The sequence below is a fragment of the Sinohyriopsis cumingii genome, chromosome 7 (genome assembly GCF_028554795.1).
Source record: "Sinohyriopsis cumingii isolate HCF-2022 chromosome 7, ASM2855479v2, whole genome shotgun sequence".
Taxonomy (NCBI): domain Eukaryota; kingdom Metazoa; phylum Mollusca; class Bivalvia; order Unionida; family Unionidae; genus Sinohyriopsis; species Sinohyriopsis cumingii.
Window position 1 is genome coordinate 75,640,782 of NC_142967.1, and position 21,787 is coordinate 75,662,568.

At 35.6% G+C, this 21,787-nt stretch overlaps 1 protein-coding gene across 4 annotated transcripts in view; it reads left to right on the forward strand.

Annotated features, from left to right (window-relative positions):
* Positions 1-9,322, forward strand: part of LOC149795541 (prominin-1-A-like) — a 133,773-nt gene extending 124,451 nt beyond the window's left edge. For all 4 annotated transcript variants that reach the window (XM_089965345.1, XM_089965347.1, XM_089965348.1 and 1 more), the window contains exon 28: positions 8,537-9,322. In XM_089965345.1, the coding sequence (XP_089821471.1) occupies positions 8,537-8,864 (328 nt within the window). In that variant the 3' untranslated portion in view covers positions 8,865-9,322. The remainder of the gene's footprint in view (positions 1-8,536) is intronic.
* Positions 9,323-21,787: the final 12,465 nt, after the last annotated feature.

Genomic DNA, 21,787 nt, shown 5'->3' on the forward strand with positions numbered 1-21,787 from the left:
TTTTTTAAGAGAGATCGTCATGGACTCGAATTCATAAACTGTTATTTACCCCCTGTCCCCCGAAATGGCATCCCTAGGTGGGGTGATGGGGGTAAATAACAGTTTATGAATTCGAGTTAGCCATGAGAGGCAGATAGGTGTGTCCATGATGATCTCTCTTAAAAAATTCTTGAGATATTGCTTTTCATGACTATACATCATTCAGTAGTGAGACTTTTTTTATATCCGAATTGAGAAAATCAGACCAATTCAATAATTTTGGTCATATAAGGACATAATTCAATGTTGTTTATGTGAATGAGCTCACTAGAGCTGCATACACATGCTGTTGTCAACAGTAACAAAGACAAAGCCATGGGCAAGAGCATCCCAGGTGTTACATACAGGTGTTATATACAGGTGTTATATACAGGGGAGCATGTCGCTACAAAGTATGCAAAATGACTGTCAAAGTTATCTCCTATTGTTAAGACTTTTGTAAAAATATGACACCGGGAATTTGTTATTTTTTTTTTTGTTTTTGGTCAGTCTTAATGGCGCGTTTAACATTATTGATTGTATCATGATAAAAAATGGGAGCTCAGTGCCTTTCCAAAAAAGATGCATTGAGGCAGCTGTTTTCACATCTTTTCATGTTTCCCCATACATTTGATACCTGACTCTGTCATGTCTCTTGTTCTTTTTTATGAATCTTGTTTTGAGTTTCTTGCTTAATTATCATTTACAAAATAGACAATATCAGAGAATTAGAAACAGTCATGGTATTAAATCTTGTTTTCCATTCTTTTATCTTTTCTTTGTTTCATTTTTTTCCCTCTTATGGTGACTGCTTAAATTTTTTGTCTTACTGAAAAGTGGTTTTAATATTGTGGCCTTATTTTGTCTATTATGTACATACAATATAATTACATGTTTGTGTCATTTATCTATTTGACAGTTTACAAAAGAAAATTAACAAAAATTCCTATGTCAAATTCAGATGATATTCATAAAGATTATGCTGCATTCAGTCGAGTCATTGGTAGACTTTGGAATAGCATGCACCAGCATTAGTCAAGTGCATGCACATTCCTGTCAAACACAGTTTTTCTGTTAGGGGCCATCTATTTAGTACATACACAAAAGCCTGGCAAAGCTTGACCCCTCCCTGTACTCATGCATACTTTTTTACACCCCACCCCCCACATGCATAAGTATGCTTGATGCCCCCCAATTCTATAGAATGGCCTATATTTAATCCATGCAGAAATGAGCAAATATTAATAATATTAATGTGTTTAATAAAGCAGTTGGTCCACTGACATTGAATGTCTGGCTGCATCAAAGAAAGAAGCTGCATATTTTTGAAAAGTTTTGTGTAGTGTCCGCTAAAAGTCAAATGCCGACTGAATCCAGTCAAACAGGTTACAAATTAGACAAATTATTAAGGTTTCACCCACCCCCATTTCCTATGCGTACGCACATTAGACCCCCCAACGCAAGTGTATGCATTTGGGTTAAACCCCTTCCCCTCTCCATGCATACATATTAAATGGTTGGCCCCTTACTCGGTAAAATGCAAAAATTACAAATTTACACATACCATTTATTATTGAAGTGTTTCATTCTAGGGTGCATATCTATTAATAACAAAAGCTGCAAATGCAGTGCTCCCTCAATTACCCCACTCTGCCTCCTTCCCCCACCTTTCTTACAGTTAAGAAATTTGAAGGTGAGTGAGGTTGGTGAATGATCAAGCATCATCGAACATAGATGACTCTTAATTAAATCAAGCTTGTCCTATATATATATATATATATATATATATATATATATATATATAAAGAGAGAGAGAGAGAGAAATATTATAAAACAAATATGTTATTGAAGCTTACATTGGCTTTCTTGTAAATGCTCTGTGATAATTGCCCTCATGTGATCATTGTTGCTAGCATCAAATTACAACAGGCTGTAGTGTGAATGATTTTAAACATAACTGAGACTGTGACAGCAGGTAATCAATGTGCCTTGCATTATTGGTTTCTCCAGACATATGTCTGTGGTTCACTTCCAGGGACTACATTTATCTACTGAACCCGGTATTTTGTTTCAGTTACTTTTGACCATGAATTTTGTCTATAAGACAAAGACTAATAGAATCTGTGTTGGGGTTTGCACTGAGACAAGGAAATATTAGTCACATTATTTGTCTCTCCATGAGACTCTGTGACTCTATGACTGGGATTTCTGTGTCTCAGTGCAAATCCTAACATTGATTTGTTTTCACACCCAATTGTTTCCATTCAAATTAAAAGAAACCTTCTAGCCCCTCTCTTTTGCAATGTAGATAGCACATTCAAGATGTAAAGTATTCATTGGGTATTATTACCAGTATTTCCTTGCGCTTTTATATAGATCGTTGTTCTTGTACTGTTTTTATGAAAATTTAAATAACTCTGTATAATCCAGCTATATCTGCTGCTCTTACAACTAAAAAAACATTTGACAGTTATAATTATGTGTTGTGCAATACATATTGCACAATGAGCATTTGAGTTGTTGTTGTCGTTGTAGGGTTTAACGCCATTTTTCAGCACAAGATAGGCTATACATGGTGGCCAGTATAAATGTGGAGGAAGAACCCTGGAAAACCCTGGAAAGAACCACTGACCCACGAGAAGCTACTGGCAAACTTTCTCACATACCCACATTGGGTGTGCTGGAGACTCGAACCCACACAGACAGAGGTGAGATGGCAGTGATCCATAACAGTGAGCGCTTTAGACTACTTGACTACTACGGTCCCCATGAGCGTATGAGACATATGCTATTATAACCCAGCATTATATTCAGTTACATGTATTTACATGACACAAACACACTTCCATGTGTATATACAAAGACATGCATTAGGGATAAAACATGATATGTAGCTGTAGAGAAGTAAATGCTCTGAATATAGAACAAATTAAAATAGAAGCAAATAAACAACACATGCAGAAAAGCTACAAGCCAGTTGCTTGCCATGCTTGAGTTAGAACCAGAGTCAAAGCTATTTGTACATTTGCATCTAATGCCAGTGGAGCCTTTCACAAACAATTCCTTGTATGTATTATTGCTATCATGATATACAAATCTGAATGATCTAAAATTAATTTTTTGTTATTTTGTTAATGTTAGTTGAGCCACAGAAATGCTATAACATGGGGAAAATAATAAAAATTTCACATGATAACTGCATTTTGTATGACATTTCTACCCTTTAGTATTTGATAATGCCAATACATTTCATAACAAGTACTCGTTTTAAGGCTTTTCACAGATTATTATAAATATTTGCAAAAACTGAATAGGTAGTTAATATTGACCACCCTGAGTTGTGCATATACTTCACATGTAATAACTATACCCAAAAGCAAAAGTTGATTTCTAATCAAATTGTTTCTGTCCCATTGCTAAATCTTGGAATCTGCTTCTAGTTACTGAAAACCATTTGATCAACAGCTTTCACTTTCGAGGACTGATCTTCAGATGCCAAGTGAGTAAACAGTTTTTGGGCTAGTATAGAACCCTGTGGTATACCCAACGTGAACCGCTGAGGTGGCCTAGTGATTAGAGCATCCGCCTAGGATGCAGACATCGTAGCGTGTGTGTATGTGTGTGTGTGTGTGTGTGATTTAGATTTTGTAACGTACCTTTAATAAATGTTCAGTCATATCGCTACGATGGTTGCAGTGTGACAGTTTATAGTGATGTCTAGCACTGGGGCATAATGTCGCAGATATGTAGCATGATGTCCCACCCAGTCATATTATCCTGACACCAGGCCGACCAGTCCTAACACTAAACTCTTAATGCTGAGCGCCAAGCGAGGCAGCTGTTAATACCAATTTTTGTAAGTATTTGGTATGACTCGGCCGAGGTTCGAACTCGTGACCTCCCGCATCTGAGGCGGGCACTGTAACCACTAGGTCACCGGAGCTGTGACATCGTAGCGATATGACTGAAAAATTGTTAAAGCTACGTTAAAAATCCAAATTACACACACACATACACCCAATGTGATATTTAAATAGTCACGTCTGTAAATACATCAGTAAACACACTATTATAAAAACATAAATAGTAAGTAAAACAAAATCCCAATCATCCAATAAGATGGTAAGAAGCAGTCAAAAAGTATTGGACAGGCCAATTAATACCATATATATATATACGACTCTTGTCCAATGGCCCACACCATTTTAAAGTTCTGCTAAATCAAACTAGATTGGCAGTTTTATCCACTCCTGAAAACCAACGATAATGAGAGAAAAATGTAGTTTAAATACACATTCAACTATTTACACATTGCTCTATGAAAGACTTTTGACATAGTTGGATAAATGTTTATTAGTTTACAATTCTGTTTATTTTCTCTAAAGTTCTAATGGATTATTTATAGTATAACCTGAGGTTACTTTGCAAATGTCAGATGTACTGGGAATGAGTATGAAACGACGTTTCTATTTACAATATTTTTGTAATTGGATATAAAATACCGGTTTACACAAATGCAACATTATGTGTGGTATATTATTAACACAAATTACATTCCTCAAATCAATGCATTACAGGTATAATTCAGTCTTTAATGCTGAAACTTTCTTGAAGCTAAATACTTGTGCCGGGATATTTCATGTTCCTGGATATTGCTGTGCATTTATAGGTTAAGGCCACTTATCTTATTTTTGATGTCTTCATCAAGATTGACACAATTTTCTTTTATTAAAACAGTGCATACTTTTCCTACTTTAATTTAATTGTACCTTTATAAATTAGTGTGATAACATCATCAATATTTGCACCTTTATTTGTCAAACGTTAGACAAATCGCTGGTCATAAATAAGTTGATTTTGTTCCACCTGCACATCTTCAAAAACACAAAGCTCTATTGCGTTGTCTTTTCAGTGTTGTGACATAGATGTAGATGTAATGAATTCATCATTTGTTCTAATTTTATTTATTTTGCATCTGAATAAAGTGCTTCTAATATATATTGCATTTCTTAAGTTCCAATGCATGAATGGGCGCGTTGTTTCCGCTTGTTTTTATTCTTCAGGGGAAGGTGCTCACAGAGTACCTCCAGTTACCTGCCGTGCGGTTAAGAAACATCGTCATCACGTGTATGCCAGATATGAAAGATTATTCTACTGAGGTTTTCTTCGACAGCTCATTATCCAGATCTTTAAAACTGTGATATTTGTTTTTATTCCTTATGCTATATTGTATGTCCTTTACACTATGATAATTACCTGATGCCAATAGCTTACACCAGTGTAATAGCACAAGTTATTACAGGTACATACCTTTCTTGGTTTATTACTACTATATATACCTACAAAAATTGATGGACTGCATTTTTTCACAAACAACTTGGAGCTTTTTCCAAGGTATGAAGATCTAGTAGATTACAAATTGTATCAAGGGGTTGCCTTGTTCGTCGTTAAGTGTATCAAAATTGTATCAAGGGGTTGCCTTGTTGGCCGTTTAGCGTGTCAAAATTGTATCAAGGGGTTGCCTTGTTGGCCGTTAAGCGTATCAAAATTGTATCAAGGGGTTGCCTTGTTAGCCGTTAAGCGTATCGAAATTGAGGTCTTCTAACCCAGCAAGATAAAATTAGGTATAGATGTTGTCTAATGCAATCGTAGTGTCTATTGTAAGATATAGGCTTGTGATATTTGGGGATAAGCAAGTGAACAAAGTGATTATTTGTTTCAATTGAGCCTTAAGTACATGAAGCTCCAATGAACGACCTATGCACGATTTCACTTCCAGAATCAAGAAAGTGGTGGAATACACTTTCCATAATGGGGGAATCTATTGTCCAGTAATTTTGTACATTTGTCACTACAGTAAATAACACCCCTTATGAAATGAGTGATAAAAATAGCTAGAATGTAAGGAGCGATAGAGAAACCCATTTTTGCGTCCATGCTGACCTTACCAGTAAAGTGTCTTAAGCGTTAAAGATCACCGGCCATACTCCAACATTTTTTCTTTTTACATCAGATTTGCATTACATGATTAAAAGTAGTTATACTTGCACAAAAAGAATAAAAAATTATCAAGTGTAAAGAAGAAATAGTAATTTAGTTACTCAAAATAGAAGTATAAAATCCTATTACTTCCCCTCAGCTACGATTTCCCACCTATAGAGGACACCAACTGGAAATGATGTGCATTTATCCCCACAAGGTGAAGTACATGCTTATTGTTGTCAATAAATAAAACACTATAAACTATGGATAGGGAATATTTAGATGAACCTATTGAAAACTAATTTACTGTTCCGCCTTATATGGATGTGCGTGCACATCATTTATTTTCAAAATTCCCGTTAATACAGGTAATAAGGAATCAATGATGGCTTCCCTATGTCGGCCAACTTTGTAAAAGAACGAAAGAAATCAGCACACTTAAAAGAATCCAAAAGGAACCAAAGTTGGCTTCCTTGTCAGCCAACTTTTTTAAAATATCGGCTCACTTAAAAGAATCCAATGTCAGTTTCTGGGGTTGCCTTGCTTTGTAATAAAGTAACCGTTTTATTTGATATCTTGTTGGAAAGTTTAAGCATGGAGTTTCTTGCTCGCTGCCAGTTGTGTTTATTCATCATCCGGGCTTCTATTTGTTTGCCATATGTAATCATAATTCGATGACTAATTGGTAAATAGTATAAACAGCACTAAATTGCTTTAATAAAACTTTTTGTGACCCATGTTAGCGAAAAGATTATCGTTTACACTCACAATGAATGTAATTTAAAATAATGATTTTTATTTGCAAGATACGGTCGTATAGTTAACCTGGACAAAATACAATCTTGGTTATTTTGCACCCTATAACTTATCCTGCGTGAATGGCAGGTACCTTCAAGCAATCGGATGATATTCTCGTCTCTTTTGCGATTTTGTTATCTGACATAAGCGATACACTCTACAGTAAGGATACATACACCAGCCGGCATCTGCAACATACACGGAGTTCGTGGATATAGTTATCTATTTCATAAATTTCGCATGATGAAAAAGGAAGGCATAAATGATAACAATGCAAATTTTTTTCTTCATTTTATTTTCAAATTAGTGTTTATCTTTTTTATTGTACTGTGCAATAGATGTTTTTTTCTTTCAAATTCAACACAAAATTATTTCCTTTCTTATTTGTATGGAATAATGGAGAAAATATGATTCACGATGTTGTCTAGTAATGACAAACTTTTAGTTTAAGCAACTTAAAATATAAAACAAACAATAAAATTAACGAGTAAGAGCTTCATATTGCAGCACAAAATGCTCAGCATTATTTCATCTCTCTGTCTCTCTCTCACTCTCTCATATGTAATCAAGCTTGTATTATATGCAACACTATAACAAAATGATAAAAATGAAATATATGTTATAATAACTTATGTATGCTACTCCTTCAAAAATGAGAATAGAATATTATCTGTTAAGTATTATTCTTTTATAAATTGATATTGATAATTTGACCGGAAGACTTAAACTGATTGGCACATATACATGTATTCGTGTATATATATATTACATAGTATCTATCTGTTGTTTAAAGAAAAAGAACCTGTTCAAACTATTGTTAAGTTGGCCTGAATTGTCTTTCAAGTTTGGACGAATTGTCTTCATTTCGGCCCAGCTTGGGCCGAATTGTCTTTCGGCCAAATTGACTACTAGTATAATCCGGCATAAATGGAACATCTTTCCCATCCCTCACTATCTTCGATCCCACAGATTAAATCCACTTTTTTCTGGTAAACAGAGTCTATCGGAAAAAGAAAGGACCCTTTTGTTCCATCATCATTCTTCAGGTTACATCCATATGCAACACAGTGCACCATATTTGCTATACAAAATCACGATCGTAAGATATATCACAAACATTTACGTCGGGAAATTAAACACTTGAATGGCTATGTTAAAGAGAAGGGATACATTTAAGTCATATCCGTTTTGACAAGCAAAACTACCGATTATTTACGGAGATTGCCGAACATTTTCTTTTAATTTAAAAAATGCGGATTGTTAAGTCTAGTTAAACATTTTATACTGTGCATACCTAACAAATGCGTTATTTATGCCTATAATAGTATCACACTTTTGTACAATATAGGTGGCAAGTGACCTTTACGTTTAATCTGAAATTTGTCATATTCTTGTTGCAGATCTCGTTCTATTATTGTATTAAAGTGGAAATGGGTAATTTTTCGAAAAGTATCGATCCGCGACGTAAGGCGACCGTATCGTTTTGGCAAGCAAGCGATTTACCAATTATAGAACGAGTCACGCTTGGGATTTTAGACTGTAAGAACTTATATTTGACAAATGCTGTGAAGTTAGTTAATGCAATGTACCGACCCATTACATGCTGACCTCTAGATTTTATAGAACTATGTTTGCTAGATAATCAGAGGAGTATAAATATAGTTACAATCGGGGATCTTCTAACTCAGAGAACAAGCTTTTGGTACCATTAGATCCTGAAAATGATTTTTAATTTCAGCGGCAGCGGTCAGGGTTACTTTTCTGTCGAGCACGATTCCTCAAAAGATTTGATTGACGAGGCCAATTTGAGTCATTCCCGCCAGTCTAATGCGTACCAGTCACCTGACCGAAATCAGCCAATAGGGTCAAGCCGACAGGACTTGCTGCAAGAGGAACAGCATGAAATGTCAGCAAATGTTCCTGTGGTAGGTTGTTTGATGGAACAACCTAGCAACGAAACCTTGCCATCAGAACCATCCCAGTTCGAGTTGTATCCATCTATAGCAAATGGAGAAGCACCAAATGCTACTGTTGAACCTGTCAAAGCAATGGAAAGTGAATGGTAGACCATTTAACGCACACGAGAAGCTTTTCAAGAATCTGTTTCGCGGCTCAGACTGTTTAGTGTGTCAATATTTACACCAGTCAGTGTCAACCTAAACTATGGCGACATGTGATGAAGGTGCAAGAGATTAAAAGTGTATATATAAGATAAAATTAATGTGAAATATTTAGGGATGTTCGTACGAATGTCTTTCACAGCAAAGATTCAAGTTCAGCCTCGCATATGTTCCATTTTTAGTTATAGTGCATTGTGGAACTGAAATGAATCCATATAAATGTGCTTCACATTTAACCTCCGGCGGAACACGATAAATTTGAAAATCAGTGAACTATACAACTGTTTCCCACATGAAAAGCACTTATTATATCCCATGAGAATACTTTAAATAAATACAAATGTGTCATAATATTTGCCGAAAATTGTATGACACAGAAAATTAATAAATGTACGCAAATGATTTCCAAGAATCTAACTTCATGATATCAACTAAATTATTAGTTTGTAGATTACATCAAATCGACTTTTTAATTTACAGACATCATCTTGTCTACACGTGTTATGAAATAGGGACATTTATAATTCATACACTTATCGTTATATCTGACCGGAATGAAAAGTTAAAAGTAACCAGAAAACATACATCGAAGAGAGAAACGTCCGATGAATGCTGGTTTTTCAATTTTATTGGTGTGTGAATAATACATTTTGAGGTATTATATAAACGTTAGCAGCAGAGAGGACGAACATACCTTTTGCTGGAACGTCATTTTTGAAAATAAAAAGTCAATAACGCCAAACCGAATCCTCTAACGTACCCAGAGTTTCTCTAATTGGGTTAGGTTTTTTTGTGTTACTTTATCTTTGTCGTTCGTGTTTTTCTAAATATGTATGTGCGTTTTATTTACCCGCTGGACGTTTTACTGAGGTAGCACCCTCTCTGCTGCTATAAATGTATGAGTAATGAAATCATTATTATATCAATCTCTCAACCAAATATTTTATCAAGACCTATACGATATCGTGATCGGGAAACATGTAAATTTATTGTTATAAATCTATGCGGGTAATTAAATCCACACTGATAAAATAATGACACCAGCTACGGAACCTTATACAGTTTGATTAGCTCGAGAACGACTAGAAGCAATAAAGAATTTTTTTCTGTTCGTGATTCTCTTAAACAAAAACTACAAGAACGACAAGAATCTCAAGTTGAATTCGTAGAAGTTAAAGAGCGGTTATTTAAATCTGTTACAAAATTAACTGAAAGAGTTGCAGAAGATACTGAAGGCCTTCTTCCATCAGTAAGACAAACTGCTGAGCAAACTGAAAAAATAGCGAGAAAAACTAAACAAACAAAACCGATTTTACGAGATCTTCCAACTGAGATAGCTGCCACATGACCTCTCCTTGTAAATGAAGAAATACCTGAAGGTATTTGCAAAGTTAGTGCTGAAATAGCTGATGTAAAAGAAAGATCTTGTACCTAAACCTAAAATAAGAAAAGAAAATGTTGAATTGACTAAAAGATTTACAAAATGGGTTATTGAAGAACTTAAAGAAGTTAAAGAAATGGATTTTTCTCGTGCTAAATTTGATAGTTATTTTCGAAAGTCTGAAGTTTTAAAACCTGAGTATGTTAACATAAAAGCTGATAGTTATTTTAAATGGCTATATCGTGTGTATTGTTGTTGTTGTTGTTGTTGTGGAGTTTAACGCCATTTTTCAGCACACGATAGGCTATGCATGGCAGCCATTATTAATGGTGGAGGAAGAACCCGGGAAAACCCCGGGAAGAACCACTGACCCACGAGAAACTACTGGCAAGCTTTCTCACATACCCACATTAGCCGAATATCAGACTTGAATCCACGCAGGCAGAGGTGAGAAAACAGTGATCCGTAACGGAGAGCGCTTTAGACCACTCGACCACTCGGCCACTCGGGGCTCCCGTGTGTATTATAACAAAACGTAGGCTAGAAATAATGATGAAGTATATAATAAATATATTAACGACATACATATATTTTATTCAGAGGATACACAACAACAAAAACTGCAACCTCCCCAGCAAGAGCTTTCATATCAACTTCCTCCACTGCAGCAACAAATAGAATGACAACAATCTTTTTCACCACAGCAAGAGAAGATGTTGGAACTTGAAAAGTCTATAGAAGAAAGGAGCATATAAAAAATAATAAATGAAGCAAAGAGAATACAAAAAGAAACAAAGAGAAGAAGAACTGAGATTTAAAGAAACTAGACGACGGGAGAAATTGAGTTCTTTACTAAGTAAATAAAAAGCAGAAGAAACAATAGATGAGGAAGAAGGAGGGACTGTAAGTGGATTTCCCTCACTCACTACTCAAGGAAGTGGTTTTGTGACCTGCCCCAATAATATTCTTTCTGACGTAGATAGATTAGAAATTCGGATTGGAGGAAAACGTGCTGGAAATAATTCTCCAGAAATCATTAATGAAATATCTGATATTTGTCGACGATTATTTACAAGCGGTATAATGGACATAAATGTTTATCGAACTCTCATCAATGAAATTGCTGATGATTATTACAGTGATTAGATAAATGAATAACAAGTAAGATGATTATACATAATGCTCAACGTGGACAAATCATGGTCAGAGTTATAAACTCACAATTACCAACATACGAAGCGATTTACGGTGATGGACTTGGTGATGTTGTTAAGGGTTTATTTGCGAGGATAGCCCCAAAACCAATGCCGATTGCAAAACAATTAGGTATGAAAGCTATTGAACCTATTCGAGATATAGGTATTGGTGCTGCTGGTAATGTTGCCGGTAAAGTATTTTCGTCGACCAAAGACAGATTAGCTCGATTAGTACGAAGAAAACAACAACCAGCAGTAAAATTACATAGCACTGAAAGTATGCCTGCAAATGTCAGTAAAATATTTAATCAAGCTGCAGGTGAAAAAATAGCAGAAAAAAATAGCACAGTTGTTAATGAAGAAGTTGTCCCTGCAAAGTTAACTAATGAAATTATGCCGACAAATACAAATTCTATTTCAGCAAGTGGTCTTCGTGTTAGACGAAGCTAATTATAATATGTTCAAGCGTATATCCGATCCCACGTTTGACATGGATGCGTAAAGTCCTAACGATGAATCAATACGTGATTATCAGTATTATTCTTATGAAAGCATAGGAACCAAATCAGCGTGGACGAATTGAATTACATGTTCAAGATAAAAACAGATATTTCTTACCTGCTGAAGCATTTATTGAAGGAGAAAATGAAATTATACAAACAGATGATACTGAATGCGCAGCTGATGTTAGAGATGGTTTTGTCAATAAAGGCATCATGGTGTTGTTTGACAGTGCTACGCATATCATCGACGGGATAAATTTTGAATCAATTAAGAAGGACGTCGATGTGCCACGATGATAGTAGGTCCAGCAAAATATTCAGATGATTATACAAGATTAGCCAGCCCGACAATGATGTTCTTCAAAGACGATTTTGACCAGCCTGATAGCAGACAGTATAATATAAGACGACCAAGAAACTTTGACTACAATGCTGACGCTGATGCGTGGCCGGTGGTTCGTGGTTCTAATTCAGATAACAACATAGGATTTGCATCACGACGATTTATAATGAAAGGTGATCGAAGAAGATTTTCATGCGCAATTCCACTCTCCCACATCTTTGGATTTTGTATAAACGTTAGAAAGGTAATCTTTGGGGCTAGACATATAGTTGCACTTGCACGAAAGGCTACCGACGATGATGCAATTTGGCGACCTGCTGGTGATGCTGGTGAAGTAATACTAACAAAACATTCGTATGGATGCCGGTAATGACTCAAACGATTGCCGAATAACGAAAACTACTTTCTTTTATGGATCAGGGTGGTAAATCATTGTTATCATGGTTAACAGTAACCACAGGCAGTGTTCAAACTAGTGTTAATGGTTTATTTACATGTCATATAGCATCACAGCAAGGTGTGTCCGCACCACGAATATATTTGTTGCTTTTCAAGATTTTGCGGGAGTAAATTCACAAACACGTAGTCATGTGATATTTGACAAACTGGAGTTAATAAAGTTTCTTTATGGATAAACGGACATCAAGCACCAGCTGAGGATATATTATTAAATTTGGATCCAAAATCATGTAACACGTGCATATCATTGGTTAATGGCATTTATGGGACGTGATTAAAATGTAGAGACTGGTTTGCAAATATCACAGCTAAATTTTACGACGCTGTATCCGATTTATTAATTTTCGCTGGAGCATCTTGATTTATCTAGACAATCTGTGGTTGATATTCACTTTCGAGCTCAAGTAACACAACCTCCTGTTGCCGTAGCTGGTCCAGCAATTATTCATGGTGCTTACAGAGCAATCGCTGTTATACTCAACGATAAAGAAATGTTACTTGAAGGTGTTGGTGGACAAATGAGAGTCGTTGATGCCCCCGTAGAAAACATGTAATTAAATCACTCACGATATGTATAATGTACTATCATCACGTTTGTGTCAGTCTGACTCCCGGTCAGATTAAAAATATTCAATTAGGTTCACCGAAAAACTACGGGATAAAAATATCACTAAAGCGAGATCATGTCCCAGGTGGTAAAAATAAATTATAACTAACCGAACGTCAACTTAAACATTTCAATAGGGCCAAACAATCAAAAACCGGCGTTAAACATAATATTTCTGCTGGTGTGATTAAAGACTTCATTAAAACAGGTGGTCTATTTCCACTTTTTGAAGCTATAACAGCGTTAATAGCCGCTGAAGCCCCAGCTGTTGCAAAAGCAGCTGCACTTGGTGCTGTTGGATTTGCTGGTCATAGGTTAGCAGAAAAGTAACAGGAAAAGGAACATAATAAAGAGGGAGCGGTTTAAAATTACCACAGACTCCTTATCGATACGAACGCGGCCTGATACTTCCAGGAACTATTCATTAATCTTTGCAACGTCTAACTTTGATTTGCTCGACGCAGCTAAGCGCTTAAATATAAAAACATTCAGAGGTGTTTTTATGCGTGATCAATTACCAGAAGGACCAAACAGCGTTGAAACAGGTATCATTAATCTTGATAACAGTCCTGGTCCTGGTACTAATTGGGTGGCATAAGCAATAGATCCACGTAACATTATTTAATTTGATTCGTATGGGCTGACTCCATGGAAGGAACTGATAAATTACGTAAAAACAATAAAAACTTCAGTCTGGTATTCAACATTACCAACACAGACAATAACCGATCCGCCAGAATGCTGCTGTGAGGCAAATGCTGTTCTCGACGATGTATCAAAATCAACATTACCACCTCATAATGTCGTGCATGCGTGTACAAGTAGCCGATAATTGTTTTAAACAGATCTTAAAGTATAATGGTAGATCTTCTATAAAGGTAAGAAGAAAAGGATGATATCGATCTGTCGAATTACGCGACTAAAGACGAACTTGCCGATATTATGAACCTCTCTGGAGTTGACCGAGATGAAATTGTTGTTTTTCAGGATAAATACGGTGTTTTGAAGACGAGTAATATCAAATGGAATGACACAGTTCGTAGAGTTCTCGGTGCTACTACGGATAGCATTCCAGTATTTACCAATGACGGAAAAATCAGGGATTCAAATATATCAATCGCAACTAATATAAATGAAATTGCGATAAGCGTTGCTAATCATTAGTGATCTACCGGAGATATAATGACAGGTGAACTCATTATGAATGGAAATAAAATAGTTGTTTTAAGAATATTCAGAAGGTTGTCTATGCATTTCAATTTCATGCAAACCCCCAGTAACAAAGCCTGGGGAGAGTGCAATACGTGGTGAGGAGGTGTACATGACATTTCCTTGAGCTGGAGCCCCCATCTTATACAGAAAAACGGCAATTATCGCCACCGTCGACAGTATGTCAGTCACAAGACTCGAACGCTGACCCTCCATTATGAGAATCAGCCACGCTACCACTGCGCTATGTTCTAAAAATCTTACCGATATATGTTTTAAATTTGTTTGATTCCTACGGATGATTATTACACAGTACTGAGTAAAATTACAGCGTGAATTTATTTTCTGTTTCTAAACACATTTATTTCTGCACTGACAAGGTCAAGGATGAAATACAACTATTTAACTAGAGAGCTAAATATAGCTTAATTGTATTATACATGTAACGGCGCGTGTAACCACTGTTTCCAAAATAATATCCAAAATAAAAACCCTGTACCATGGTGGACTAAACAGTGCACTATAGCACATAAAGACAAAAAAGGGCCTTAAATAAATATAAACGCACCAAAAATTCTATCTACTTCTAGCAATATAAAGATAAAGAAAAAGCACTAAAACAAACTATAAAAGCTGCTAAAATTAATCTATGGCAAATCTTTTGCTCTAAACTGAGTCTAAAATCAAACTCAAAACAAATATGGGACAAGATAAAAGCCATAAAAGGATAAGCAACTACCTCAGCCCCAAAATTTAAAAATGCCATAACAAATAAAGACAAGACAGACCTCCTAGCGAAGCATTTCTCGAACATGAGTAGCAGCAATAACCACACCAAAAACTTTGAAGAACACAAAAAACTAATGGAGTAAACCCAACCTCAAATGTTTCAAGACCAAGGAACAAAAGAATCTCATCTAAATAGCGACATCACAGTACATGAATGGGAGATAGCACTACGATCCAAAAACGAAACATCCCCTGGTAAGGATCAGTTAGGTTACATTATCTATAATAAAATACTACCTATCAATATAACAATAGCCAAAATCAAACTCTTTAATAGGATATGGGATAAAAGCCAACTACTCACCAAATGGAAACAGACCATATTAATACCAATTCCCAAGCGAGGTAAAGATCCCAACAACATAAATTCGTACCGACCCATCTCCCTTACAAACAATATTTGCAAAATAATGGAGACAATAACCGCAAATAGGTTAAAACACCAACTAGAAACCAATAACCTACTCTCCATAAATCAATGTGGCTTTCGGAACAAACGGTCCACCACTGACCAACTTCTCATATTCGAAACAGACATCAAACTCGCTTTTAACGCACATAGGAAAACCGATCGCAACCTCATAGCGGTTTTTCTAGACCTAGAAAAAGCGTTCGACCTAGTATGGACCAATGGACTAATGGCCAAATTAAACCAATTTGGAATAACTGGACGCTTGTTCAACTGGATTGGCGATTTCCTCACAGGCCGGAAAATTACCACAATAATAGGCAACACCCATTCGGAAGAATGTTCACTTGAAAATCTAACACCGCAAGACAGTGTAATAAGTCCCTTATTATTTAACCTAATGGTAAACGACCTTGACCTCAATGCAGCCTCCACAAAAATAAACTTGTCACAATTTGCAGATGATAGTGGTATATGGAGGAATGGAAATCCTGCCAGTAAAACAGTAGTTAAAGAAATCCAGCAGAGACTAGACAACATAGGGAGATGGGCGGACAAATGGGGTTTCAAAATATCTCATGAAAAAACTGTGGCAATCATATTCACCCCCAAACGAAATAACAACTTAGTCTATCCAAACTTCTATATACAAAATCAATTAATCAAATACGTAACAGTAGTACAATTCCTAGGAATGTTCTTTGACAACTACCTCACATGGAAACAGCACATTGAACAACTCACCCAGAATTGTAACAAAGATCTCAATTTACTCAGGAACATCACAGGCACTGACTGGGGATTCAACCAGGAAACCCTCCTCACGATATATAAGACCCTAATTAGATCAAAACTGTTTACGGTTGCCAAGCATATAACTCGGCTAAGCAATCTGTACTACAAAAACTTGACACTATCCAGAGAAAAGCCTTACTATTATTAACAGGAACACTCCCCTCAACATCATTAGAAGAACTACAAACACTAACAGAAGAACTACCCTTAAAATTACGCAGAACTGCTCCTCCGATACTCCATTCGATTAGATACCCACCCAGACAACCATCCCACCAAAATAGCTATAAACAAGTGTAAAGTTGTCTTCAAACCCAAAATCATACCCACCACACGAAGTGGCAAAGTAATCCTTGAACTAAGAGAAAAGATACCTGTACTAAAAAAAACAAGTAACAAACAATACAGACCAGAACAAATCACCATGGTTACAAAAACCACCAAGGATTAACACTGAAGCTACCAAATTAGGCAATAAAGAAGGACAAGAAAACTTACTAAAACCTGTACTGGTAAACGAAATCAACCAAAAATACCCGGACAATGTTAAAATATATACCGATGGATCAAAAACAAACAACCCACCAAGAACAGCAACAGCAATAGTCATCCCTGAATTCAATATACAGACGGGATCCAGATTACCTGACTATTGCTCCATTTACACCACTGAATTCTGGGCTATACTTGAATCACTACAATGGATCAAAGACAACCAAATACCTAAAGCAGTCATTATAAGCGATTCTCTAAGCGTTATCAAATCGATCCAAAATCGCAATACACACTCTATGGAACAATTCCTCGACAGAGCATGCCAATGAATCGACGATATCACCACAGCACATCAATTAGTCGAGCTGATGTGGATTCCGTCGCACATTGGAATCTCTGGCAACGAAACAGCAGACAAAGTTCCACAAACCAAACTAGGAGATCAAAACTCTATCAAGCTTAGCTGTAGCTCTACAGAAGCACTAAGCTTCGCACAAACATATATAGACCAAATATGGCAAGATTTTTGAAACTCCTCCACAAAAGGTAAAAAGCACCATGAAACCCAAAAAACCGTAGATAGGAACATACAGCTACCTAAGGGTACCTGTTTAGAACAGAAAACTATAAACAGGATAAATAACTGGAAAAACTAAACTAGCAAGCAGTTTTGGAAGGTTTATAGGACCAAAACCAGCAACCATTAACTGCTTTAACTGCCACACCACCGAAGATCTACACCACGTATTCAATATATGCCCAAAATATCAAGCCGCTAGGAAAATATTTATCAAAAACCAAAAAAGAGATTGGATCACCACACACATACCCAGAGTTACTTATGAACTCTAATAAAAATAAACAATCAGCATATAAAAATATAAATAAATTCATAGACTCAGCAGGACTTAGGAACAAAATATAATTACTATACCAACAAAACCAAAAGACCCAGTAACTAGCTAAATAAATTTAGAAGCCCCCACATAAAACCCCATAACATATCATTCAATTTTATAAAAATATTAATAAATAATTCACTTACGAAGCACCGATCAAAAACTAAGGAAAGCGCAAAATCGGATGTCCTAGATGTCCTTAACGAACCGAGTAATCAGCTAGGACTCCGGTCCTAGATGTCCTTAACGAACCGTGTAATCGGCTACGACTGCGGTCTCTTGCTAAATAAAGTATAAATAACATTCAATCTCTAAAAACATTAATAAATAAATAACTTAAAGAGGCAATATCTAAAAACTTATAAATAGCATAACGTAGGAAGCACACCCTAAACACCTCAACTAATAATACCATAATAACCTTGAAAATCTCTCTTCATACATAATTTCTACTAACAACCTCTATAAACAGCATAGAACACACCCCTTTTAGAACATTTTGACAAAAAAAAAAAAAAAAAAAACAAAAAAAACAAACAAACAAAAAAACCCCGCAAGTAACAGCAGGCAAATGCAACAAGAAACCAGCTATGTGAAGCAACCAGGACCGTTCCCGAGCTCTCCTTCCCACTAATGACAGCCAACCATTCAACTGTAAGGGACCTTTATGGACCCACGGATTGAGGCCAAACTATCAGGGTTCCTTGAACCCATAAAAGCCGGGGGGAGGTGGCACCATTCCCTTCCCTAGGAACAACTAGCAGGCTGCGGTGCAGTCAGAAAAAAGTGGCACATGCACAATTGTGCGCACGCCACTATAATTAAATTCAACAACAACAACAACCACTGTTTCTACCTTGATTTTTGTCGAGAAGTTAGAAACCGTAAATATCCTTCTACTAGTCTGCACTATTACACAATTATGTTATTTATTACACAGATGGTTAATTAATTAATTACGATGACTAAAAATATTAAACTCAATTGAGAAAGAAAGTTACATATTTATATCCCTTCGTTGAGGACATTCCCAGTAACAAGCGAGGTAACTGCTGAGAGACAGAGTTATCTCCCTTAATACTGAAATGGTATAGTAATATATGTCACACCAGCGATAAAAGCTTCTTTTTAATCAAATAACTGTTCTATCATACATATTTTTTGAGTGGTGAAACTTCTAAAAATACTATATTATATAGTAATTGTAAAGTTTCAACAACGACGATAGAGTCTTCAAAATGATCAGATAACTGTTCTATCACGATTATTCATCAGCACAAAAATACCTACACACACGCTGCGACTGGTGAAACTTGCAAAAATACTATATTATATAGCAATTGTAAGGTTTCGCCTACCTCAGAATGATAAAATAATTATTATAACAATGAGCATAGTGACAAAAAAAAATTAGCAATATAGTATTAGTATCAACACTACAAGATATATCTTAGCTTGACAGAGTTACCTTTCTTAGGCAATAATGAAAAGTTATCTTTTGTTCATATCTCTTCGAAAAAGCCGATTTGGTTATATTTTCTGCGATGCGCTGCAACGAAGGCATGCAACTATCAAAACATGTTCCAGTTGCGTTTATTAATTGAAATATTATTTATTCACTAGCCTCTGTATTTATAGATTTAACCGTCCTTTCTGTAATTGTTTTATGTATACCAGTTTTACCAGATCTACAATTTTGGCTCTGAGTAATGGCTCGTAAATTATCTAAAGAGTTATTTTGGATTTGAGTGAATATGATCGATGACAAGACCGTCTTCGAGTACCCTGTGAAAAGACTCTTAAATAAATGTATAACAAAGATAATTTTTCTTCCCAACAGTAAATCTTAGATAACAAGAATTGATGACATGACCGACTGGTCTTTTTAGTCGACAGTTCCGGATGATACCATGACGGGATGCTTCGTAATCCTTGATAATATGATGTCTCACAAAATCTCTTTGCTTCATTTGTATAATAATATAATTTGTTTAAATAATGATTTGTCTAAATTATTATTTTTAAAATCTAGCAAGATAATCTTTCACAATTCTTAAGACTTTGTCATTATTGTCGTTGTTTTTTTTATCATACAATATCTTTTCAGCTCTCTGTATTTTTTACCGCCACATTGCATACACAACTGCGTTTCTCTTCTAACTCCAACACCACACTTCAAACATAGTTTTGGTCTTAAACTCACTCTCCGTACACTTTGTAAATGATATCCACAAAATTCATTAACACAAGAGATATATGTGTTTGTGTGTGTGTGTGTGCGTGTGTATATATATATATATATATATATATATATATATATATATATATATATATATATATACACACAATGATTCAATTTAAATATGTACTTGTCTTAATTGGAATATGGAAGAATTAATACAGATTAAGATAAAGCCTTCTAAATATAAATTTAATATTGAGAGAATATCCCCTGACTTACCGATGCGAGCTCTGGTTGATCCGACGAATAAAAGTTTAATTAATACTATTCATGACGCCAAGAAAGAATTTAGTAGAGATGGTGCATCTTATATGTGGTTGACGTTTAAAATCATACACAACACCGATGTTGTCCACGATGTTATCAACGCTACAATAAACGACAACAGAGCAGCGACGATTATTAATTATCTCGACAATCGAAGATATTTTTTCAGAGTAAGGTTTCTTGTATTAGCAGAAACAAAGATACTTGGATTATCAGACAAACGTGACCCTGTCCTTAATTATAAAAATTGCCCTATTAAATCAAAGTTCAAAACTAGGAATGTTGACTGGTATTGACAAAACGTATTATAAAAGAGCGTATCCTGCAACCGCGGTTATTTATGGAATTTATCTGATAAATGATAAACCCAGCGTTAATAATCTAAAACTGATGAAACTTTCAAAAATGAATTGTGTAGCCGAACGAGCAACGGAACATTTCGTAAACGATGTACGTGGAAACGGTTTAACGGACAAAAGACGTAAAATAATAAACGAGTGGGGAGAAATAGTTAAAGATACTGGAGCATCTGTTAAAGACGTCCCTGAATTAGGAAACAAATTAAAATTTTCAATAACAGAACGAACAATAACCGGAGAGATTTTATACGAATCAAAGTATAAATCGAAAGGAGCTTCGATTGAAATTATTGATCATAGTGCGCATGTGTGGACTAATGCAGTAACAATATTTCCACGAATACGAGCTGCTAAATTTTACCAAGGAGATACATTTGATTTTATTAACGAAATAAGTAAGAATGATCATGTATCCGTGTGGCTGTTTCAAAGTTCCAATATTGGAAATTATGATCAGTTTGTACAATCTAATGGAGATATTTGTCGTACAAAATCTCTGCATGAAGAAATGAAGAATCTTGCGTTGAAATATACCCATGACGATCCTGAGAAATTACTGAGCAATTGTTTTTCGATTCTATCAGTCGCGGCTCATTTTACTAGAGAGAAATTTTCGTGGAAACCAACACGAAGGGATTTTCTTGAAGAGATGCAACGCAGTTGTGTCGAATACGGACACGGTGGATTATGGAATACTAAATACGATCACAGATATTTCAGTTGATATGGTTCATGTTATCTGGGAAGTTTACTTGTTATAGGAGAGTGTTCTAAGTATTTTGAGCGATTTCGACATCCCACACACAAAATGACCATAGTATCAATAAATGGACCATTGCCGGATTTTGATTTGACTGGATTTGCTTGTATCGAGTCATTTAAATTTGATGAAATTTTTTATCCGATTTGTTATGCC